Source organism: Nerophis ophidion, linkage group LG18, assembly GCF_033978795.1.
Source record: "Nerophis ophidion isolate RoL-2023_Sa linkage group LG18, RoL_Noph_v1.0, whole genome shotgun sequence".
NCBI classification, from domain to species: Eukaryota; Metazoa; Chordata; class Actinopteri; order Syngnathiformes; family Syngnathidae; genus Nerophis; species Nerophis ophidion.
Window position 1 is genome coordinate 786671 of NC_084628.1, and position 25225 is coordinate 811895.

The 25225-nt window shown below is 41.4% G+C and overlaps 2 protein-coding genes across 6 annotated transcripts in view; one reads left to right on the forward strand and one right to left on the reverse strand.

Moving 5' to 3' along the window:
• Positions 1–25225, reverse strand: part of LOC133537469 (calpain-5-like) — a 37910-nt gene that overhangs the window by 5666 nt on the left and 7019 nt on the right. For 2 of the 3 annotated variants that reach the window (XM_061878501.1, XM_061878502.1), the window contains exons 2-11: positions 24011–24174; positions 20912–21043; positions 12454–12662; positions 12158–12350; positions 7441–7637; positions 7252–7329; positions 6976–7171; positions 6666–6788; positions 2010–2206; positions 1817–1932 (exon numbers count right to left, since the gene is read on the reverse strand). In XM_061878501.1, coding sequence (XP_061734485.1) covers positions 1817–1932; positions 2010–2206; positions 6666–6788; positions 6976–7171; positions 7252–7329; positions 7441–7637; positions 12158–12350; positions 12454–12662; positions 20912–21043; positions 24011–24174 — 1605 coding nt within the window. Of the gene's footprint in view, positions 1–1816; positions 1933–2009; positions 2207–6665; positions 6789–6975; positions 7172–7251; positions 7330–7440; positions 7638–12157; positions 12351–12453; positions 12663–19169; positions 19312–20911; positions 21044–24010; positions 24175–25225 lie in introns of those variants that run through there. The other variant, XM_061878503.1, reaches the window with a different exon arrangement.
• On the forward strand, positions 16452–18686 carry LOC133537470 (olfactory marker protein-like). 3 transcript variants are annotated; one of them, XM_061878506.1, is made up of 2 exons: positions 16452–17933; positions 18125–18686. In XM_061878506.1, exons 1-2 carry the CDS (start codon positions 17865–17867, stop codon positions 18557–18559), a joined length of 504 nt encoding a protein of 167 aa, XP_061734490.1. In that variant the 5' UTR covers positions 16452–17864; the 3' UTR covers positions 18560–18686. The 3 variants fall into 3 exon arrangements, with proteins under 3 accessions (XP_061734490.1, XP_061734491.1, XP_061734489.1); XM_061878507.1 differs by having other exon boundaries at positions 16468–17933; positions 18074–18686; XM_061878505.1 differs by having other exon boundaries at positions 16880–17933; positions 18122–18686.

A 25225-nucleotide genomic window follows, 5' to 3' on the forward strand; every position in this document is an offset into this window, starting at 1 on the left:
AGGTAGCCAAAGATTCCCACCTCTAGCCATAATACAAATAGTTTTCAAAAAAGAACACAGCAAATATACTGAAAAGGTGTGTTATTATTTGTGCTATGGCACCATCTTTTGGACGAGTTCGCTCACAGCAGGCGTTGCAGTGCCCTTCTATTTAGTGCTGTCAACCGGAAGTACAAGTGCCGTTTTGTCTTCTAGCCGTCCATAGTGTTTCTACTCGTATGGCATCTTCATTTACTGTATCACTTCAAGCAATGTCTGGAAGTTTTACAATATAACAAACAATTCTTACTGACTAAAGCATTTTATGTGTGATGTCTGTAGGAGTGTTTTCATGCTTGCCATCGTAATCTAATCAAGTGAGCGTCGTTAGCATTTGCTAATATGCTAACACATTCACAAGTGACTGTGTTAATATTATTAAACTAAAATTGCATTTTTTGGTATCGTTTCTGTTTCAAAAATTTACCGAAACATCACTGTGGGGGTCATTGAGTCTTTTTAGCTGATTGGAAAGTTAGCTTCCGCAGCTAGTTGGTCCATGAAGATGACTTCTGTTTTGTTTGATCAGTCGTATTACTGCCATGTTACAGGTACCATTTGGACACAATTAAGGTACGTAAATAAACATTTACGGAATCTTTCTACGTAAATAACTAATTTCGCAACCTATATATTTGCGGCGTATTGTGTGGCTAATATATGGGAGAAAAATGTTTCCCCTAAAATTTAGTGGGGGCTGTTTATATACCAGTTCGCTCTATAGTCCGGAAGACATGGTATTTATTACCACAGTTTTGATTTATTATCTTTTATCATCATTAACAAACACCAAAAGACCACAATAATTAAGTTAAGCCAGTGACGTGCGGTGAACTAAACACCAGGTGAGGCACGCACACTTTTTTTTCTTCTTTTTTTTTTTTTAACTTAAATTCATGCAGCTCTAGTCATTGTTGATTTATGTTGCACATTAGAGTAACAGGAAAAAAGTGAGTTATTCGCTTTCATAAAAACATTATCATAATGATAATATGATATGATAAATGGTTCCACAAATTATTTATTAAATTTGTTATTAAATACTTTTTGGTCCCATTTGCTTTTAACAAAATAAATCAAGTTTTGTGAGTGTATCTCACCTTTCTGTATTTGTATCTGAAGCAGCAATAGCTATCCTCCATGAAAACGTACTTTGTATGACCACATTCATTTTCTCTTAAAGTCCAGTTAAGAGAAGTATTTCATATTGGATTTCATTCCAAAAAATTAAAACAATATTTTTGCATTTGACAAAAAACACCCAAACACGCTGGCTTACTCTAATAAAAATGCCATGTTTGTTATAAATACAGTTAAAAAAAAGAAAGAAAAAAAAAGGCTGGCTTCTGCTGGAGAGACCTGTGTCTGCTAGCTTGAGGGCCCCCACTTCGCCCAGTGTGGCGAGTCAGAGTATTGCTGAGGCATTGAACTGCAAGTTGACAATATATCGCCCTCTACCTTGAGGCAGAGGTACATGCTGCTTCATGGCCTGCCTTTTCCCCGTGACAACAAGCATGTGCTATAAGAAATGTCTCTGTATTGCAGTGAATTTAATTCCATATCCTGTAGTTCCACTTCAACATACTGGGCAGTGTAGCAAAGTAATTTGAGATCAATCAAAGGTATTGAATTAAAATTATATAATGCATGAATGTAGATATATTATTTTCTATGTGTGTGCGTCTATGTACACTATGTAAGCCCCGAAAGTCTTCACTGAACAAGCTCATGTTTTTGCCAAGTGAAGGCAGGTCGAATAAGTGTAGTGTACCCTCACCACAATCTTGTCGAGACAGATCATTACCCTGCTGGATATGCAGCTGAGTGACCACCTGGGGATACCCTGACAGACACAAACAGGAAGGTCGGGGTGGCTGGTCCAGAGTCAGCTCCCTGCAGAAGATACAAAAACGCATCAGCTTATTCTGGTCACATTCCAGTCGCAGAAGTCTCGGAACGCTCCCTCCTACTTGAACCGTGACACCTCGTCGGTGAAGACGCGAAGCATGAAGCCACCCTCCTTTTTGGCTTCAAAAGTTGTGGGTATGATGATGTAACGTCCCTGTTTGAGGTCGACGCGCAAGAAAACAGACCTGGTGTTGATGTAGACACTGCTCCCCACCTTCTGCAAGAGGCTGTGCATACGGTACGTCCTGTTCAACTCCACCTGTCATGTAAGACATTACTAATCAATAATTAATTTGAACTTCACAGTGCTCACTTGCTCTTTATCATGTCACTCAGAGTGTGTATATGTTGTATGAACAGTGGAACCTGGTCTTCCTTAGTAATCGGGTCCAAAAGGTTCAACAAACGTATGAAAACCAAAGCAAGTTTTCCCATAATAGTGTAAAACATTTTTAATTTGTTCATAAAGTGGTGACACTCGCCCCATCCTTGTTTGTGAATGACTGATTATTTCATGAAAGCTGCTTTTATACCCAATCATGGCACCGCCTGTTCACCAGTGGGATGTTCCAAATAAGTGTTTGAAGAGCATTCCTCAACTTTCTCAGTCTTTTGTGCCAGCTTTTTTTAAACATGTTTCAGGCATCAAATTCCAAATGAGCTAATATTTGCAAAAAAATAACAAAAGCTTTCCAGTTCGAACATTAAGTATCTTGTCTTTACAGTCTGTTCAATTGAATATAGGTTGAAAAGGATTTTCAAATGATTGTATTTAGTTTTTAAGATTTACACACTGTGACAACTTCAGTGGTTTTGGGGTTTGTAAATGTGAAAAAAAATTAATACATGGAAATTTGACATCACTCCTACCTTTTATTGAAGACTGAGATGAGCACAGAAGGAGAGGAACCTTTGTACATTCCAACAGGTTTTTCCAATGGTGTTTCTCACCTTCTTTATCTAAGAGCACTCACAACTTTCTATGGCAGATGGATAGATGGGTAGATAGATGTATACTTTAATAATCCCTTTGGGGAAATTCAGGTATCTCGTAGCTCATACAAATGGAAAAAATACACACACATTACATATTAAAATAAAGAGAATACGAGCAATAAAAACCAAGCTGAAATACAAAACAAGATAAAAAGACACTGGTTACAACTGAAAACGAAATGTATTCAGACGACAGAGTCTCAGTGATGATCAGGAGCTTTTTCATTTTCTGTTACAAAGGAAATTTTACAGACTGTGTATTGACAGTAAAAACTGGCAACTCAGTCACCAGAATTTTACTGACATATTTAGTGTTTTGACAACATTTTACGGTAAATGAAAAAACAGTGTAACTGCCTTTGCATGAAAAACAAATTGGGAGCTTAGTTACTTTTTTTATTTTTATTTTTTTAATTCTGGTAATTGAGCTACCATTTTTTTACTGCAAAAAATATGGTACGTTTTTTCCATTACCAGTAATATACCGTAAAACAACCTTAAATTTTATAGTTAAAAAAAATAAAAAATACCGGTAGCTCAGTTGATTTTCAATAGCTTAAATATGCTGTAAAAATCACCTTAAATTTGACTGTAAAACGTATTGTCAGTTTTACTGTGTAGAATTTGCTGAATAAATTGCATTGAAATCATAAGTCAAGCAGATATTTTTGTATTTGTATTTCTATTTTAACAAAAACAATTGTTGTGAAACCATGGTAAAATAATATTTGTTGCAATACTACATTCTCTTAGTTTAAAAGGTACACAATGTAATGTAGTACATATATATTTTTAGGTCATAACGGAAAAAATAACAATACATTTAGTAAGAAAAAATAAGGTACTTTGTTGAAGCATATTATTTCCAGGAGTTTGCGGGTCATATAAAATGATGAGGTGGACCAGATCTGGCACCCAGACCTTTGAGTTTGACACCTGGGGTCTAAACGCTTCACTCATGGTGCTGTTGTACAGTTAAAGCTCTGCTTGGCTCACGGCCCTTTAGCATATTATTCTCTTAGCCTTTAAAGGCAAAAACTTTGGGCAAACCTGATCTAGACAGTACATGAAAACTGTGGAAAAATTTTGGCCAACATTTATGTCAAAAACCGAATCAGATCGTTTTAGAAGTTGAATAAAAAGAATGAAATCATTTTGGTGAGGAAGACTATGATAAAAAAACAACCAGAAGGACTGACAGTAAATTATTTTAGCCTCATTTGTGGCTATAAAAAGTATTGATTACAGTGTGCAGTGGATCCTTCAGATATTTTGAAATTCTGATAATTTTGGTGATAATAGAAGTAGTTAGTAATATTGTAGTAAACATAATGTAATTTACAGTCTATGGGCAGCTACTTTTCCCCACACTTTGAACCCTGCGCTAATTTATGGATTTTTCCTAGCTTCGAAGCGATTCTGGACCACCGTCCGCCGCCTCAGGAAGGGGAAGCAGTGCGCTGTCAACACCGTGTATGGTGAAGATGGTGTGCTGCTGACCTCGACAGCGGATGTTGTGGATCGGTGAAGAGAATACTTCGAAGACCTCCTCAATCCCAACAACACATCTTCCTTTAAGGAAGCAGTGCCTGGGGAATCTGTGATGGGGTCTCCTATTTCTGGGGCTGATGTTGCCGAGGTAGTTAAAAAGCTCCTCGGTGGCAAGCCCCGGGGGTGGATGAGGTCCGCCCGGAGTTCCTTGAGGCTCTAGGATGCTGTGGGGCTGTTATGGTTGACAAGGCTTTGCAACATTGCGTGGACATCGGGGGCGGTACCTCTGGATTGGCAGACCAGGGTAGGGTGGTGGTGGTTCCTCTCTTCAAGAAGGGGAATCGGAGGGTGTGTTCCAACTATCGTGGGATCACACTCCTCAGCCTTCCCCGTGAGGTCTATTCAGGTGTACTGGAGAGGAGGCTATGCCGGATCGTCGAACCCCGGATTCAGGACGAACAGTGTGGTTTTCGCCATGGTCTGAACTGTGGACCAGCTCTATATTCTCGGCAGGGTCCTTAGGGTGCATGGGAGTTTGCTCAACCAGTCTACATGTGCTCTGTGGACTTGGAGAAGGCATTCGACCGTGTCCCTCTGGAAGTCCTGTGGGGAGTGCCCAGAGAGTATGTTGGACTGTCTGATTGTAGCTGTACGCTCCTTGTATGATCAAAATCAGAGCTTGGTCCGCATTGCCGGCAGTGAGTCGGACCTATTTCCTGTGAGTGTTGGACTCCGCTGAGGATGCCTTTTGTCACTGATTCTGTTCATAACTTTTATGGGGGATCCGGTTTGGTGGCTCCAGGATTAGGTCTCTGCTTTTTTCAGATTTTGTGGTCCTGATGGCTTCATCTTGCCATGATCTTCAGCTCTCACTGGATCGGTTTGCAGCAGAGTGTGAACTGACTGGAATGAGAATCAGCACCTCCAAGTCCGAGTCCACTGTTCTCGCCCAGAAAAGGGTGGAATGCTATCTTCGGGTTGGAGAAGAGATCTTGCCCCAAGTGGAGGAGTTCAAGTATCTCAGAGTCTTATTCACGAGTGAGGGCAGAGAGGATCATGAGATTGACAGGCAGATCGGTTCGGCGTCTTCAGTAATGTGGACACTGTATCAATCCGTTGTGGTAAAGAAGGAGCTGAGCTGGAGGGCAAAGCTATTAATTTACTGGTTGATCTACTTCTCTATTCTCACCAATAGTCATGAGCTTTGAGTCATGACCAAAAGAACAAAATCACGGGTACAAGCGGCTGAAATGAGTTACCTCCGCCGGGGAGCGAGGCTCTCCTTAGAGATAGGGTGAGAAGCTCTGTCATCCGGGAGGAGCTCAAAGTAAAGCCTGGTCAGGATGCCACGCGAACGAACGCCTCCCTAGGGAGGTCTTTAGGGCACGTCCGACAGGCAAGAGGCCACGGGGAAGACCCAGGACACGTTGGGAAGACCATGTCTCCCGGCTGGCCTGGAAACGCCTCGGGATCCCCCGGGAGGAGCTGGACAAAGTGGCTGAGAGAGGGAAGTGTGGGCTTCCCTGCTTAGGCTACTGCCCCCTGACCTCGGATAAGCGGAGAAAATGGGTAGATGGATAGACATCAGACCTAGGTAATTAGCAAGTGGGTCACGGTGGACCAATGAAATTGTTTACATTAAATCAAATGTTCACCCTCACACACACACACACACACACACACACACACACACACACACACACACACACACACACACACACACACACACACACACACACACACACACACACACACACACACACACACACACACACAAAAATCATTCAGCCAGCCATTTACCGCGACAGGCACTCACCGCTGCACTGAAGAGCCTTCGAAGGCACAAGCCCAGAGGTGGTGCACAGCGAGACAAATATAAAAGGGAAAACGCTGGACAAAACAACTGAGTACCCTCAATTTTGACAGAAAGAGTAGCCTGTAGAGATTTACCTAGAAAAAAATAAATGTTGTATACTTCTCTTGTTGCCTTATTTGTATTTGACTTTATCAAATGTTTGGGTACAGTTTTATTAAACAAAACCAGCTTTCTTTTAAGTAATATCGAACTTTCACACAGCTATTTATCTATTTTGTGGAGGAATTTATCAGAACTGGCACCCAATGTTGAATCGAAACAATTTGTGAATCAAATCGTTACCCCCAGGAATCGAATCGAATGGTGCCCAAAGATTCACAGCCCTAGTAACTAGCTCCACTACACCGTTACTGACCTTGTATATATCAAAACCGATGGCAAAGTACGCTTCTATGCCTCTTCTCAGTGAGGCTTTGCGGTCTTTCTGCTGCAGACAGATGAGAGCTTCGTCTTCCTCTTTCTTTATGTTGAACATGTACTGCAGCAAGAAAAAACACACCAGGGGACATTTAAAACTAGTAACCTCACAAAAGGGGGTATTCGCCTCTTTACATGCATATATGTCCTCCAAGTTTGGAGGTTATTGAATAAAAACAGCAGACAAATCAGGTGAATGACTGAGTATGTTGCAGACTAACAAACGCCAAATTGGTAGTGGTGAGCACCTGAGGGTTCTGAAAGAAAGAGTCCTTGTTATTGGTGCAGCCCCCCGCTCGGTTCTTCATCGGCTCATCATGGTGCTGCCAAGAGCCGCGCACCATAACCTCCTCCCAGGTCTTGTAAATGCTCATATAGGAGGTGTTGATGAGGCGACACAAGATGACGTCTGTGAAGTTGTCGGTGAAGTCATCAAAGGTCATCCTGGAGGAAGACAAGAGGAGGGGGCGTAAACATGTCCGCCAACAAGGGGCGAAAACAGGGAACGGCAAACAGCGACTCACCAGAACTCACCGTCGTCCTGCACAGTGACACCCATTTTCTCCCAATCACTCTTGCTGACTAGTTTCCACTCAGGAGAACTGCAAACACAGTGAGACACTCGGACCTTGAGCGAGCATGATAGTCGATCTGAGTAAAATATGTCTGTTGGTGGTGCAGTAAAGGGGTTCAGTTCCAGATTTTAAACTCACCCGTCACTCCAAGGTCCGTTCCACTCGCTCTTCCCCCAGGGGTTCCTCACACGGATCAATGTGATTTTTTGCCCCTTGGAGGAGGACGACATCATGCCACGACCAAGGCTCACCTCTCGCACATCCGTCACAGCGTAGGCGTGGCCCTTGACCAGGCCGCTGGGTAACTTGAACTCCATTTCAGTGACACTGCTCACCTATGACAACAATAACAGAGTTGGCTCCGCCCACTACATCTCAATATGATGCTCAACAATTGCAAGTGACCAATGCATATATGATGTAGGGTTGTCTCAATACATATATTTTGGTGTCGGTTCTAAAATGTATTTCGATGCAATGCAAAATAAAGGGGACCACAAAACATTATCATTATTGGCTTTATTTTAACAAAATCTTATGATACATTAAACATGTTTTCTATTTCAATCAAATAAGACTTTTGGCCTTAAATAAAATAGTGAACCCAACTAGACAACTTTTCTCTAGGTAGTAAGTAAGCAAACAAAGGCTTCTAATCTGCTGCTGACATAGAGAGTAACATATTGTGTCATTTTCCATTCTATTATTTTGTCAAAATTATGATGGATTATAAATCTACTTTTTCATTTACTGTTAATCTGATTATTTTCAGTTTTAACATGTTTCATCTACACTTCAGTTTAAATGTGGTAATCACTTATTCTTCTGTTGTTGGATACTTTACATGTTTTGGATGATACTACAAAGTTTGGTATCAATCCAATACCAAGTAATTAAATAGTCATACACTGGTCATAATTAAAGTTTGCGTGTATCCTGGGACATATTTCTTAACTTTATACAACAATGGGAAAAGATTTTGTGATAATAAAAATACCGTGTCAAGAGTACTATGTACTTGGTATCGTTGCAGTCTGTGTTTGTTTACATTGAGGAGCGCTAACTTGCTGTTAGCAATTAGCTATTGTATCCTCCTACGGTGTGTAGTGAAGCATGTTTAGCTATACCTCGTCCCGCAGGGATGATACTTGCAAGAAACTTTCATTATTTGTCGCCATGGCAGCGAGGATTAGGGATTTAGAAGTAGCTAAAACACTACCAACTGCGCACTGACGTTAGGCACTAGCTGGCTAACGGTTAAAAAGAGCAAGAGCGAAGAACATTTTGCAGAGCGGCGCTCCAGTGTTAATAGCTTCAACTTTGTTAGTTTTATCCGTCCATTCTCCCTTTTCTTTCTCCACTTTGTTTCTGCTTGTTGGTACTCCTTGTGTTGCCTAACATGCGCCTCTGCTGGATTTACCAGCAATGTAAACCAACATGATTACGTTAATAAATAAATAAATGATAAATGGGTTGTACTTGTATAGCGCTTTTCTACCTTCAAAGTAATCAAAGCGCTTTGACACTACTTCCACATTTACCCATTTACACACACATTCACACACTGATGGAGGGAGCTGCCATGCAAGGCGCCAACCAGCACCCATCAGGAGCAAGGGTGAAGTGTCTTGCTCAGGACACAACGGATGTGACGAGGTTGGTACTAGGTGGGATTTGAACCAGGGACGCTCGGGTTGCGCCACGCCGTCCCTAATGTCATGTTAAAAAAATATAGGTATTTTTTAAAAAACAGTACGTAACAAACGCACCCGCATTCTCCGGGTGTCGCTGCCACTACACTAATTAAGGAGTCACGAGCACGACCTGATAATCAGCTGGGAACGAGTTTAGCAAATAAACACAAGATATATATGACCATTACCCACGACCTGATCAGGCCTATTTTTAATATCCCACATAACAAACATCTTCCCCATCCTATCAATATAAACCGCCAATGCAATACAATACAAATACCTGAACAACACACTCAATCCCACAGCAAGTGCAGTTCACCACACAAGGTTTATCCAGCACATATATTTCTCAAAGTCCCCCAAGTTACAAATGCAATATGCACATAGCGGCATGCAGGTACAGGCAGCCTACTCACAGTACCGTGCATCCAACTCAAGTCCTCCTGGTAAGTGCCTCTGTTCATCCCAGTTCTCCACTGGCCAATGGTAAATCCACAAAAAGGTCAAAAATGAGGATTTATTTCAAGTAGTGGTTCCGTAGCAAAACTATTTGGCTGACAGGTGATCCAGGTAGTCTTTGATTTATTGATTGAAACTTTTATTAGTAACTTGCACAGTTCAGTACATATTCCTTACAATTGACCACTAAATGGCAGGGGTGTGGACTCGAGTCACATGACTTGGACTCGAGTCAGACTCGAGTCATGAATTTGATGACTTTAGACTCGACATGACAAAATGTAAAAAGATTTGCAACTCGACTTAGACTTTAACATCAATGACTTGTGACTTGACTTGGACTTGAGCCTTTTGACTTGACATGACTTGCGACTTTCCCCAAAACCCAACGATTAAAAAGTTATTCAGGAGCGTTCCGTATCTTCCCTTGTGTACGCGTGTTTGTCAACATGTGTGCGATGACAGCATGCGCGCTATCAGTCAGTACAACAGCCAATCAAATTAAATCCACGCTATTTTCGTCACACAGCATTGAGCCAATTAAATTGCAGGAAAACCAACGAAGAAGATCTCTCAGACAACCCGCCAGTGAGGAAAAATTATGCTAAAAATATTTTCGTTCGGGGATTAAAACTACGAGTTAGTCAACAAAAAACGAATTCCAGTATGCAAAGCATGCGGTTCGAAGATTACAGACGGAGACGCAACAACTTCCTACTTCGTTTGACATTTCAAGATGCACAATGAAGGGTAAGTTTTGAATGAAAGCTAACGTTTATTGGCTGAGTAACGTAACTTTTATTTGTTGTGTAGTTAAATCAGTGAGCTTGGAAACTCACTGATAACTTTATAACTATAGACATCTTATAAGTAGACGCAGCATGGAGCGCTACCGCCTACTCGCGCAGACGAGACGCGGGGCCGCCATCTTGGAGTGGTGATCCGCTCCATCCATCCATCCATTTTCTACCGCTTATTTCCTTTTGGAGTCGCGGGGGGCGCTTGCGCCTAGCTCAGCTACAATCGGGCGGAAGGCGGGGTACACCCTGGACAAGTCGCCACCTCCTCGCAGGGCCAACACAGACAGACAGACAACATTCACACTAACATTCACACACTAGGGCCAATTTAGTGTTGCCAATCAACCTATCCCCAGGTGCATGTCTTTGGAAGTGGGAGGAAGCCGGAGTACCCGGAGGGAACCCACGCATTCACGGGGAGGACATGCAAACTCCACACAGAAAGATACCGAGCCTGGATTTGAACCCAGGACTGCAGAACCTTGACTTTGGACTTGACTCGGGACTTGCCTGTCTTACTCGAGACTCGACTCGAGACTTGAGGGCAAAGACTTGAGACTTACTTGTGACTTGCAAAACAATGACTTGGTCCCACCTCTGCTAAATGGTAACACCCAAATAAGTTTTTCAACTTGTTTAATTCGGAGTCCACGTAACTCAATTCATGGTGACGTCAGTTGCTGCCCCGTTCGATAGCACCCAATGCCTTTTATATTCCCACATTCTATTAATTTACATTTTTGACAGTACCATTATTATTGAATATGCCTGTAAAAGTTTATAACTCTTCATAAATGCATGACATAAGTATATATATATATATTTTCCCAGCTGAGCACAAGCTCTTGCAGATCTCCACTTTAGGCAGAGGGCACAATAGTCATATGCGAAATCTCCCAAGCACTGTTTAAGGTTTTGAAGGTTGGAGTGCAGCTGCTTGTCAATCTCTGATTGATAGTCAGTTGGCAAAAAGGATTAAGGAAAGACTGCTTAAAAGTAGACCAGCTGGTTATCCTCCTGCGGGCTGCCAACACCAACTCCTAGCAGGACCTTTTATTATCCCACAAATGAATCCCGCATAACATCTTACTGCGGGCTGCCAACACCGACTCCTAGCAGGACCTTTTAATATGCCACAAATTAATCCCGCATAACAAACACCTCTCCCCTCCCTATCCATATAACCCGCAAATACAATACAAACACCTGCACAACACACTCAATCCCACATCCCGAAGTGCAGTTCACCACATAAGTTTATTCAGCACATACAGTATATTTCCCAAAGTCCCCAAAGTGACAGACGTGACATGAACATAGCGGCATGCATGTACGGGCAAGAGATGAAATGTTGGAAGCCGCAGCCTACTTACGGTACCGCGCAGCAAACTCCAGTCCTCCTGGTAAGTTTCTCTGTTCGTCCCAGTTCTCCACAGGCCAATGGTAAATCCACAAAAAGGTAAAAAATGAGGATTCGTTCCAAGTAGTGGCTCCGTAGCAAAACGATTTGGCTGACAGGTGATCCAGGTGGTGTCTGACGTCAGTTTTCGCTTCTGCCCCGTCCAATATCACCTGATGCCTTTTATTTTTCCATATTCTATTAATTTAAATTTTTGACATTACCGTTAATATTGAATACGCCGGTAACAGTTCATAAGTCTTCATATATGCATGACATAATAAGTATACAGGATATACTTTTTCCCCCAGCTGAGCACAAGCTAATTGTGAGTGGCAATATTCATATATATGGGTGGATCCCTGCGTACCGTTTTTAATTCATTAGTACCGCGGTACTTTATTAGTACCGGTATACCGTACAACTCTAATAGGATGTAATCAATCCCATAGCCAATTACATTATTGCTCAAAACCACACGAGAGAGTTGCTGAGCTCACCTTGACAGCACAGCTGATGAGGCCTCCTCTGTTGTGGACTTTCAGGACTCTCTCAAACAAGTTGCCACGTTTCACCTCGTCTGTCCTCACACCGGTTCCTACAAGATTTATCGGCTCCGACAAGCCTCCAGTGAAGTCCGTCAAGGCGTCGGCCGTGTTGCCCCCATCCAGCGCCTCGTAGCACCCGGCCAACCTGGAGAACACCATAACCTGCATCCTAGTTCACCCAAGTCGACTAGATCGACCACATTTGTTAACACTCAACAGATGATTGGTTAGAATGAAGAAGTACTTACTTGGCGTAGGCCTTCTCCGCCAGTGCGCTCCAGAACTCGTTAGCATCGTTTGAGTGACAGTAGAGCAGCTTTCCCTTCACAGTGGGCAGCCGGTCGTCAATAACCACATCCACCCACTCGCCAAACCTCCAGAAGGAGAAGTGGAAGATCCCGGTGTGGGAGTCTGGGGCATTGGTGTCCCAGTCCTGGTCCTTGCAGTCAGGAATCACCTTGGGGGTGTGGTTACAGAGATCACCAATTAAGAAAGTTACACTGATTGATTGATTGAAACTTTTATTAGTAGATTGTACAGTACATATTCTGTACAATTGAGCACTAAATGGAAACACCCGAATAAGTTTTTCAACTTGTTTAAGTCGGGGTCCACGTTAATCAATTCATGCTGTGGTCATGTTGAAATACAACAAAGTGTCATCACGGTATTATCAACCAGATAGTTATTGTTGTGTAAACGAGGGTTGCACTCACACACAAAACTGCATTTATGTATTATTCATGGTTCGAGTTTACGGCTGTGCGTTAGCACCATACTTTCTGGACTATGAGGCGCACTTAAAATCCTTTTTTTTTTCTTCTCAAAACTCGACAGTGCGCCTTATAGTCCGGTGTGCCTAATGTACGGAATAATTCTGGTTTTGCTTACCGACCTCGAAGCAATTTTATTTGATACATGGTGAAATGATAAGTGTGACCAGTAGATGGCAGTCATACATAAGAGATACATGTAGTCTGCACTATGTAAACGACACCAATATGTTCCCTTGAAAATTTAGAGCATTTACACATGGCACTCAAAAATCTATCAAAATGTTTTAGTACAACTTTGGTAAGCTATGAAGCTGCACCGCTTGATGGATTGTACTGTACTTCAACATACGAGTATTATGATGGTGTGTGTATAAGGTAAGACATTGTCTGGCATTTTGGTTCAAAACATTATGCAAAAGCAATTTTCTTACTACTGATCTGTATTTGGGATCTGCATGAATCCTGAAAAATTGCGTGTGTCCACCTTTGTAGTCTGTGCCGACACCGTAGTCAGAAAGGTTTTTGTTTCGCTATCTTCTTGATATGGGACATTTAACCTCCGCTGTTGCCATTTCTAATATAAAGTAGTGTAAAGTTCTTATATCTGTCAGTAAATTCGCCATGAAAGCGATAAAACATACCGGTGTAGTGAGTTTACATTATTCACCCAAGGAACTGTCGTTATTAGAGAGTTCCGGTAAGACGGTTTTTCACGGGACACATTTTCGGTGTGGTTGTTCCCAGAAAAGGAGATGCTGCTTTGCTATTGATTTAAGTAAAGTCCGAATGTCGTTAAAACAGATACCTCCATTTTTTGACACTAAGCTAGTGTAGACAAAGAGCTGGGACATTCCATTGTTGTAGACAGACGACGGCAAGGAGACAAAGACAAGAATGCAGTTGAAACAAGGACACTGGCAATAACTTTGTATAGGTATGAAATTATATACACTCATCCCTCATTGTGTTTTTAAGTTATAGATTTTTGAGCATATTGAACATATTTCTGGTCTAAATTGAACACATTAAATGACTAAATTAACAAAAAAATATCTTCCGCCCGAATGCAGCTGAGATAGGCTCCAGCGACCTCCCGCAACCCCAAACAGGACAAGCTGTAGAAAATGGATGGATGGATATCAATAGTATATGACCAAATCAGAGCACGCTGCTCAGTATCACAGTCACTGATTGGCTCATCCTCAGGAAGCATTACTATATTGGATTAAAGATGTACATGTGACATTGTGGGTGTTAATTCAAGTCTAGAGGGCACTTATAATGTTGTGAAAATACATATGTATAAGGTTGCAAACAAGTTTGATACGCTCAATGTATACATTCAAAATTTAATGAATAATTCCTACTTTGCAGAAATTAATTTACCATGGTCAGGCCTGGGAATAATTAACAGTGATAAGGAAAAAATGACTGTTTACATATTTAGAAAATAAAATGTTAGTAAACCACATAAAAACAGATTGAGAAATTATCAAGTTGTGATTCATTTTCAGTATATAATACAATGTATTGTTTTGCATTAAAGGGGCTGTTTGCTAACTTATGGTAGAGGTACCATTAGTGGTTCCACAGCACACATTTGTTTTACAATTGTCTATATTTTTCACAATTACTAAGTTTATTTAATAAAAATGTTTACCGGCCCAAAAAAATGATTGGTGTTTACGGCAGTCACTAGCCCTGTTGTGTCTATGCAGGGAGTGCATGCACGTATACAAAGAGAAAGAGATTTGCTGAGGTGTTGTGGTTATGATACAACATACCAGCAGACACCTCCATCATGCAAGAGGACAAATAGCAGCATCGGCTGCTAAACAAGCAAGAAGCTGTGAGACTTATTAATGAACTGTACCCCATTCTCACATACACACCCACCCTTGTCCCTGACAGCTGGTCACCTGTCGAGTTGAAAGACTGAATGCACCAGAAAGAGGAATGTTTCCACCTGATTTTATAGCTATTCATTATGTTTAGGTGAAGTGAATCATATTTATATAGCGCTTTCTATAGAGACTCAAAGCCCTTTACACAGTAAACCCCATTATCTACATCTTCAAGCTAGTGTGGGTGGCGCTGGGTAAATGTCTTGCCCAGGGACACAGCAGTAATGGCAGAAGCGGTAATCGAACCTGGAACCCTCAAGTTGCTTCACCAACTGAGCCACGCCGCCACACAAGTTCCTTGTTTATATTTTATTCCATATGATGTATGCTTTTTTATGAATGTTTTTGTTTTGCACCGGTGACTGATTCAGAAACAGAATTTTGTTCTCTTGGGTTTGTAAATGTCCATTTAAAGTGAGATAAATCTCTAAGACCTTCTACTGAATTTTGATTGGGCACAGTGTGCAGATCACAGTCACATGGCAAATTTCAATATGATTTGCATATTTGCATATTTGTAAGGAGGCACAGATATTTGCGATCAATTCCAGGTTGATTGGAACGCAACAAAGAAATGTGCTTGTATTAGTACGTCTGCATACTTGAAAACATACAATTTTTTTCTTGCGTATGCCGTTTTCTTGATATGAAGGTGCCAGTGTTAATTTTGGCAGCAGTTTTTAATTGGTCATAGTCTTTTGGAAAAAAGGCATTTTAGTTTTAGTCCTATTTTAGTCATCTAAATTGATTTAGTTTTAGTCGCCTAATTACTCAATATTTTAGTCAACTAAAATTACAGTAAATTCAGTCGACTAAAATATAAAGTACAAAGGAAAACGCATCTGTAAAGCGTTTGATACCACTTATATTTGAGTTATAATTACTGTACAATGTAATAAATCAATTTTGCATAATTTAGGATATGCAGATACTTTTAAATAAATCTGAATATGGTGCATTCCATTATTTCAGATTCAATTCAGACTATGAGACAAAAGTAAAGCCTCATCCTTTTTTTCAGTTAATTACCGAACACGCATTCAGTTTTTTCAGTTAATTACCGATCACGCATTCAAGGGAGAGTCTTGTAGAGATGCGCGGTTTGCGGTCTCATCCGCGGATAAACCGCGGGTCGGGCGGGTGACATGACAAAAAATTAGACTTTAAATAGATTCGGGCGGGTGGCGGTTGAACCATTCGGCGGGGTAGGGGGTGCGGGGGTATAAAATATATTCAGGAAGCGTCATTGATGCAAAGGATCCTGGGTATTTGTTGTGTTGCGTTTATGTTACTGTGAGGATGTTCTACCGAAATGTGTTTGTCATTCTTGTTTGGTGTGGCTTCACAGTGTGGCGCATATTAGTCAGAGTGTTAAAATTGTTTATATCACAACCATCAGTGTACTCTGTGGCACCCAGTATTGCCTTTCAATCTTGTACGTGTTTCTGCGGAAGCTGCACACAACATGTTGCTGGACTGGCAAACAGTTTGTACATGTTGTAGAAGGTGTCAAAGGCAATGGCTTCATAGCACGCCCTTACTCTCGTTATCTGGATAAGTAAGCACCAGCAAACAGTCACGAGGATGTTTGCGGCTCCCATTGTCTTCTATACTCTGCGAAACGGGTCAAATTAGATCTAAGAGTGGTAAAGGCTACCGACCCCTGATACATAACAACGAGCGGGTGGCGGGCGGTTTCGGTGTTGATAAAATGTTGGTTCGGGCGGATGGCGGGTGGATGACGACTATAGTGTTGTGGGTGATATTAGTGCCTATCCGCACATCTCTAGTGTCTTGCCATTTTATTAAGCAAAGAAGCTAGGGAGAAAGGGGTACAATGTATTCACTTGCTCTGAGCAGAGTGTAAAATTAAATTATCCGCAGTGCGTACACTTATATTAAAATTATAGTATTTATTTAACAGGAAATAATGGAAATGGAACATAAACATATATTTGATGCTCAAACTTTAATATTAACAATTTATAGAGAACTGCTACAAAGCAGTTTTACATTATTTAGATACACAAAGGTGTACACATGAATTGTTGGCAATTTGGAGTGCATAACAGAGAAATCATGTAGCTCTATTTAGACAATTATAACAAAAAATGTTCACTTATCTATAGTTTATGTTCTTGAATTGATGGTTTATTCTCAGTCTTTCTGTTGATTTCTGTTCTGTAAGCCCTTTTGGGACCCACCATTACAAGTATATTCAACAGGGTTTTGCAGCGCTAGTAAGGCTTGGTTGATATCAAGATGTTTTTAAGACTGATCTTAAATTTCAAACAATGTTCAGCTGAAGCAAGAATTTTGTGCGATAAAAACAACTAAAAGGAGTAACAAAAGAACAAAGCGACAAGCACACTATCACATTTTTTCTACGTTCTATCTTTAACTTGCACCACCGCCTTTCTAACATGGAGACGTCATCCGACCATATCCTGCACAGCGCTCCCTCCTGACACAGCAACATGTTCACTGGAGTGCATACATGCACCGATATAAATAGAGAAGTGATCCATTGAGCAGCGGCGCTCCCAGAAGTCCTCAGGAGACTTCCAGAGTTCCCTCCTGTACGTCATCAGTGCCTCATGTTGCCTGGCAAACGCACATTTCTCCCCTCCATTACACTTCCACAGAAAAAGACTTGGCCGCTACTTCTCTTTGTGATGACGTCATCACTTCAACAGCCTCACTGCAGCACACATTGACGTGCTTTGTCACTGTGAAGGTCAATCAATGTCTCCAAATCACTGTTGCCTGCAGGCACCGCTGTGTGGGTGCTTGCCATGGGGAGGAACATAACTGATACACTGTGATGGAAATAGTTGTGGAAAAGGGAAGGGGGCGGAGCCATAGATAGGAGAGGGCAAAAGGGACAAAAAGCAGAAGCTCCAACAACGCTCCATCATAACATCCAGAGAGACCAGGGCGCCCTCTCCTTGACCGGGGACTACAAGCTCCAAGCGGGACATGGATCAGGCCGAAGCTCCATCCAACACCATGGTGCTGGAGTTTAAGGAGGACACAGCGCTGACTGAGGTGAGCATTCCACTGTCACTCATGACAAAATGTTAGCGTACAAAAGGTGATGATTACATTTTGGACCTTGGATGCTGTTGATGCACTTTTAAAATGTTGACTGTAATTTACTTGACATGTAATGTCATTTGCGTTATGAGGTCAAAGGGATTGTCCCAGACTGATGACTATTCGGTGGTCTTCTGCAGAAGATGCGTCTCCGTGTGTCATCTCTGCAGAGGTCCGGTCAGAAGCGTCAGGACGGTGAGCGCCTGCTTCTTCCCCATGAGGCCGTCTACCGGCTGGACTTCCACAACCAGGAGTTGATTTTCTCCCGCTGGAACGTGTCCCTTGGTGGCCACGGCCGAGTGACTATCACGGGCATCTCGCAGCACTGGACCCCCGACCTCACCCACCTCATGACCCGTCAGCTCCTGGAACCCATTGGAACATTTTGGCGCAACGCTGGCGACCCCGATGAGTCGCGACTGAAGTGTCTGGAAGCCGACATGCAAGAATTTGGCGAGAGGATTGCGGAGCTGGCTAAAGTCAGGAAGGTCATGTACTTCCTGTTTGCGTTCAAGGACGGTGCAGAGGCAGCAAAACTGCTCTGCTCGGTGGCGTTTAGGGGTGAAAATGACTGTTAACTGTTAGCATCTTCAGCAGCATCCAGTGAGGAAACTTCTAGTTGCAATTTTTTTTTTTAAGTTGTTTAAATGTGACCTGTGATGACCGAAGAACACAAACTAAACAGAATAAAAGTGATAAATGCTATGATGATGTGTCTTCTTGCTCACAAAAAAAAACCGTAAACAAGTCAACCAGTAGAGGTCATAGCTCTTTGAGGAAGTCCATTGTAATTAACCTTTTAAAGCCCCACTTAGGAACTTTCAGTTCTGGTTGATTTTGGCGGCGCTGGTGGATCAACGCGGTAGTGTTTTGCCTGAAGCAATACCACATTTCCCATGAGGACCAGCAAGGAATACCACATTTCCTATGAGGACCAGCGCATAGCATAGAAATCGGCAGAAACTACTGTAACGATAATACCGCAATGATTCAGAGTAGGAACCTACATATTGATTTTATATTTGCGGGTTTTAGTCATCGCATTGTTTATTCTTTATACAGTACTTCTGGTCTTGTCAGTGTGGAACTGCTAACTATCAAGCTTGTGGCTATTTATTGCCACCACACAAATTTCCAATAGCTAACATTAGCATTATCATTTTGATTTGAGCATTGAAAGTTATTTACGAGTAAAGCAGGAACAGAACCCCTCCTAGTCTTTGAGCTCGAGCCGGGCCAATGTTCATCCTTGACGGTCCTTTTATCCAGGTGGCCTCCCTTTTTCATTTTCTCCTCAGACAAAATTTTTGTTGTTGTTTTTGCTCTTTTGCCATGGCAGTAATTGCACGTAGGCGTTCACATCTACTTCCGTCTTTTTAACAAATGGGGAAAGGAGGAGTGACGTACTGTATGCTGTAAAGCAAGTCAGCTCACTTGTAGTTTTTTGTGTGGCAAGGTTCCTACCATCCTCCTCAAAGTTGCTTAGTCAGAGTGAAAGTGATACAGACCCCTTCAGGCCATGACAGATATGTCATTCAACTAGTTGTAAGTCCATGTATCATCCCAAAAGCCATGGAAATTTATTTTGAAAGTTGAAAAGTTACTTAGTGCTGCTTTAAGTTTAGTACAGATTCTTGATTTAATTATTCTGCAGAACCAGCACCTATGTTTGGACCACTGTCAATGGTTGTGATTATAAAAGGATGCTCAGCCGAGTGATGTAGTGCAGTGACGTTTTAAAAATCTCTCCAATTTATTCAAAAGTGAGATGAGAACCCTCAAGAGCACACAGCAACAGACAGTGCAAATAAAGTGCACACATGCACACACACTGCAATAGTGTTTCTTAATAATCTTCTACTCAGACGTTTCACAGTTACGTTATTAAAAATGAAATGGAACATCGGTTGTATTGATAGTCAAACTAATCCAAAGGTTGAGAAGGAATAATACGGATAATAATAATAATAATTGATTGGATGCTGGTTTCTCAAAGGTTGAGAAGGAATAATACGGATAATAATAATAATAATTGATTGGATGCTGGTTTCTCAACGACCTGGTTTACCTGCTGGTACACTCACTGCCTTTCCAAATAATTGATTGCTGGAGAAACTGAGTCAAAATGGAGTTCACAACTTGGCTGTCGGAACCTTTTATGCTTGATTTGGCTCTAGTTGGTTTTGGATTTATTTTGGTGCTGGCATTTGTTTCTTGGGTGACTTATATTTCTTTTGACCACTAGTGGCGGTAATGAGCAGCTCTACATAGGCACTGAAGTGACAAGGCACGGGGTGCTTGGTTAGTGAGAGGTCACTCAGTTTTTGCCACTTAGACTTCACACTCACAAGCTCTTGCATGCTCACAAGCTTCTATCATACCAACACACTCACTAATCCGTACAAATTTGGACACAATTTTTAACTCATTCATTCAATCAATCAATAAAGTACTATCTATCTATCTATCTATTTTGTCCATAAAATGGGAAAACACACAAAATGTATCCGGACGTCTACTGTAAATATACAACAAACAAGGGCATGGAACGATTGTGTCTTCATGCTGTTTTTGGTTTCCAATTTACCGTAGAATATTTGATGTTGACTATAGTCCACAAAACTGACAATGATGATATCACACATTGCTAAGGAATACTAAATTACAAAGATGGTGTGTGTGTGTCTATTTGTGTTGTAAAGCAGAGCTAGATAAGTGGTCTTGCTTGTTGTGTGGCAAGTCAATAATCATGCAAGTTAAAGTTAAAGTACCACTGATAGTCACACACACACACACACACACACACACACACACACACACACTAGGTGCGGTGAAATTCTCCTCTGCATTTGACTCATCCCCTTCTTCCACCCCCTGGGAGGTGAAATGCAAACAAACAAACACAAAAGGTGGAGGTGGAAGTGTCTAACCTTCTGCCAGAGGGCTTCCTGTGAGGCCAGACAGGAGCAGGCCGCCACAAACCAGCAGTTCCCCAGGAGACCCTGGTTGAGATCATGAGCGCTGATGCCATTCACAACGAGGCTCGGCTCTCCACACAGTTCCTGCAAGCACAATGCCAATGAGGTCAGCGGGAGCCACGTTGTGTTTATCTTTCACACCGATTAGTTGATATTGCACGCGGTTTTCTGTATGTAACCAAGTAACTGAGGAAGTAAGTACAGAGGAAGTAAGTACAGAAGAACACCCTGAAATATTTGAGAAATCACTAAGTGCATGGAGACATACTGAGTGACTTCCTGGTCAGTGTTAAATAAGTATCAAAATAAAAGCGTGGCAGTTTCTACCTGGGTTCTACATACATTTGATTTATTTTTGGATGGATGGATGGATTGTTTGCCGCCGGAAGAAAGATATGCACATCTAGGAAAGATTTGTCATTGTAGTCAAGATATCCAATAAAATTAGCGCCAAAGTTGTGTTTTAGATAAGAGTATGAAATACTGTCACGTCGGCGGTATGGCGTAAGGCAAAACGACTGTGCACAAACCAGTCTCTGTTGGCGTCAGCAAAACAGCACCGTCCACCTTACAGCAAGATGAGCTACACTTTTCAATGCAGCCAACGCGGTCGGCACATGCTTTTCTTCTGGTTTGACTCCTAACTAGTAGACACAAGCCACTGCCACCTATAGCCCAACTGCTGGATCACTACTCAGAAGCATACACACACACTTCATGCATCCATCTTCTACCACTCGTTCCTTTCAGGGTCGCAGGGGGTGCTGGAGCCTATCCCAGCTGCATTCAGGCAGAAGGCGGTGTACACCCTGGACAAGTCTCCGCCTCATCGCAGGGCCAACACAGATAGACAGACAACATTCACACTCACATTCACACACTAGGGACCATTTAATGTTGCCAATCAACTTATCCCCAGGTGCCTGTCTTTGGAGGTGGGAGGAAGCCGGAGTACCCAGACGGAAGCCACGCAGTCACGGGGAGAACATGCAAACTCCTGTCGCTACAATATCATATGAAAACTAGTGTGGTCAAATGGTACATTTTTAGACCCAATTAATCACACTTTTGAATTTGGATTAATCACACTTTTAATTTGGATGAATGATTATTTACGCTTTTTAATATTTGGATAAATCATGATTAATAACACTTTTGAATTTGGAATAATCATGAATAATCACACGTTATTACTTGCTAGCATAATTTTAATTAACGTAAAAAAACAATATTTGGACCAAAAGTTTAATGTTGTGCGTGAATGCACAAAGGTGCACTTTGTTGATGTTTTTGACTTGTTGGAGTGCCATTCAGGCATAATATGTCAGTGCATGATTGCAAGCTAATCAGTGCATGACTGCAAGCTAATCAATGCTAACATGCTATTTAGGCCAGCTGTATGCATATATTGCATCATTATGCCTCATTTGTGGGTATATTTGAGCTCATTTAATATCCTTTACTTTTATCCTCTTTGTATGTAATTTAGTTTTGCATCTCTCATGACACATTATCTGCATGCAATATTGGCTGCATTTCAGATAGTTGTTTTGTGTGCCATGTTGTTCCAGACCACAGCAAACATTACCTAACTTGCCAAAGATTGTAATAAATCGATTAAAAGAGGACAGCCTGCTGTTTCCATTAACTTGGACACACACATCTATACATTTGGCCATTAAAAGCCAGTAATTTCCAGGCATTATCTTACCATCAGAGTAGCCTCTGATTTACTAATGGTTTATAATGTTGTAAAAATGTGTAGAATATTAAAATTTCAACCCTTCTGTCAAGGAATATTTGCTTCAGCCTGTGAAACAGTCATTTTGATATCAGGCTATTATAGCTAATAGACACCTACGTCATGTGTTGCCTTCATTATAAGAATTATATACAGCTTTTCATTTTTTGCAGCTCCAGACAGATTTATTTTTTGTATTTTTGGTCCAATACGGCTCTTTCAACATTTTGGGTTGAGGATCCCTTGCCTTTGTCTATCTCAGAGACACTTAGGTTCCCCAGTAACTTAGTAAATAGCCATTAATCTGATGAATTAACATTTTAATGTTGATTTGTATGATTCTGGACCACAACTACACAAGTAAAGTTGATGAGGTTGAATAAATTCTCCTGCAGTATACCTTAGGTCTCTGTGTACTTCACACTATACTACGTTTTGTTTAGTTTGTCGCCCGTAGAAGGATGTCATGCTCGGAGGCGACGCCCTCAGTCACGTAAACACTTGGTGAAGCTTGAGCAAACATGAAAATGAAACAAAATACGGAAACATAAGGAAACAGCAAGGAAAGGCAGCAAGGAAACACCCTCCGACTATGTAAAGGGTGCACCACAGGGAGCTCTAAAGCTGGGAGTTAAATGAAGAGATTTTAAAAACCATACAAAAATCTAATACACTTACACATATAGCAGTGGTCCTCATACGTTCCTTACTTCAAGTTTGTAATACCACAAAGAGAATAGATTTGACCTGACCTGTTCGCTTGGTCATAAACAATTCATATGGTGTGCCAAAGAATAAGACGAAGCAAGAGGGATCAGTGTTGTCAACTTAGCAACACTGTTGCTATATTTAGCGAGTAATCACACCCCTTGTGAAACTTACAAAAATACGACACATTTAGTGAAGACACTTTTGGAAACTGATATGAAGGCACTTGTCGGTCTTCTCAACTATCGGCCGTGGGTCCGCTCCAATCTAAAATAACTTGTAGGTGATTTTATCGTGTTTGGGATTTGCGTAAAACCCAACATAAATAGGCGACACTACAAAGTTAATTTGTACTTGAAATCATATTTCTTTTGCTCTTCATGGTTTTTTTGCATCATGACCAATTATGAAAAATTGACAAAACGCACAACCCATCGCTGCCACAAATGGATTGCAGGCCTGTGAGAAACACTGTACAGAGTGAACAATGAGTACAAATAATTGCATGAACCTTCTGCAGAACATTAAACAAATGCTTCATGTTGCTGTCATGCCTCAATAAAGTGCACTAGAAAAAATTGTGAGGAAAGCACAGGACACACCCTTGGCCTCTTCCAGATGACGAGGCCGACGCGGTTGCGATGGAAGAAGAGCGATTGGTCAGAAGCAGGGAAGAGAGGGTCCTCAAAGAGGCACCCAAGCTGGTGACACTTCTTCTTTAGATCAGCGTAGGACTGGCCCTTGTAAGGGATCACCATTCTGCTTCCTGTAAACAACCAGCACACATAGATACCAGTTTATTCATACTGTTAAGATGTCGGTCAATGTTCTTATTGAATGGGTTTGTATCCATCCAAACTGGAGAACAAATTTAAGTTCCTGCTCAAAGACTGGATAGAACAGCATATCACATAATTGTAGAACTGCAACCAATTAATTTTGAACCGTGATTAATATGATAAAAAAATCTAATCATTTGACAGCTCTGGTATAATATGATATTGTAGTGTAGGGTTCTGAGCTAGTATAGGATGGCTCTCCTCTAACACATTTATGTTGATAGTCAATATAGTTCCTTGAATTCTTCAAGTTTGTTGATTATGAGCAAGAACTGTTGATAAAAGGTGCTCAGGTGAGAGGCATTGTCTTGAAAGACAAACTGAACAGTCGAGTTGTGATCGATACAGTAAAAATGCCCTCAGAATACAGCTCTCGTCCTATCATATAAACCACACATGTATGGTCTGAATAAATTACACCTAAACCTAAATATGTCAGACTCAAGCTGTATTTAGTCTTTGACCATAAACTGATAGAGGGCTCGGGGGAAAAGTGAAACCTCCTCAAGGACAACCTGACCAGTACAGCTAATTAATACCGTTAATGAATGTGTGTGTGTGTGTGTGTGTGTGTGTGTGTGTGTGTGTGTGTGTGTGTGTGTGTGTGTGTGTGTGTGTGTGTAATCAGAGCAGCTTTTGACAGTGTGGAGAAAGAAAACTGAAGGGCAGGGCATGGTTTGATGTGGGCGTTCAACAGATGTTCAAACATCACATGTTCATCTTGTAATCGTGCTTCTTGAACACACCAGACTGAAATAGCATCTGCAAGCTTGCTTGGCCCCTGACCACAAAAACGGGAACTTTACTCCCAGTGGTTTTGGAGACAAGTCTATAACTCAAAAAGATAATAACTCAAAAAGATAGTGTCCTACAGAGACTAAAGTAACTCTCCAGAATAACTAGGAATTAATATTGGGTACAGTTGAAAATTCTAATGAGAACTATAAAAAAAATTTGAACTTAAAAAAGTAATTTTAC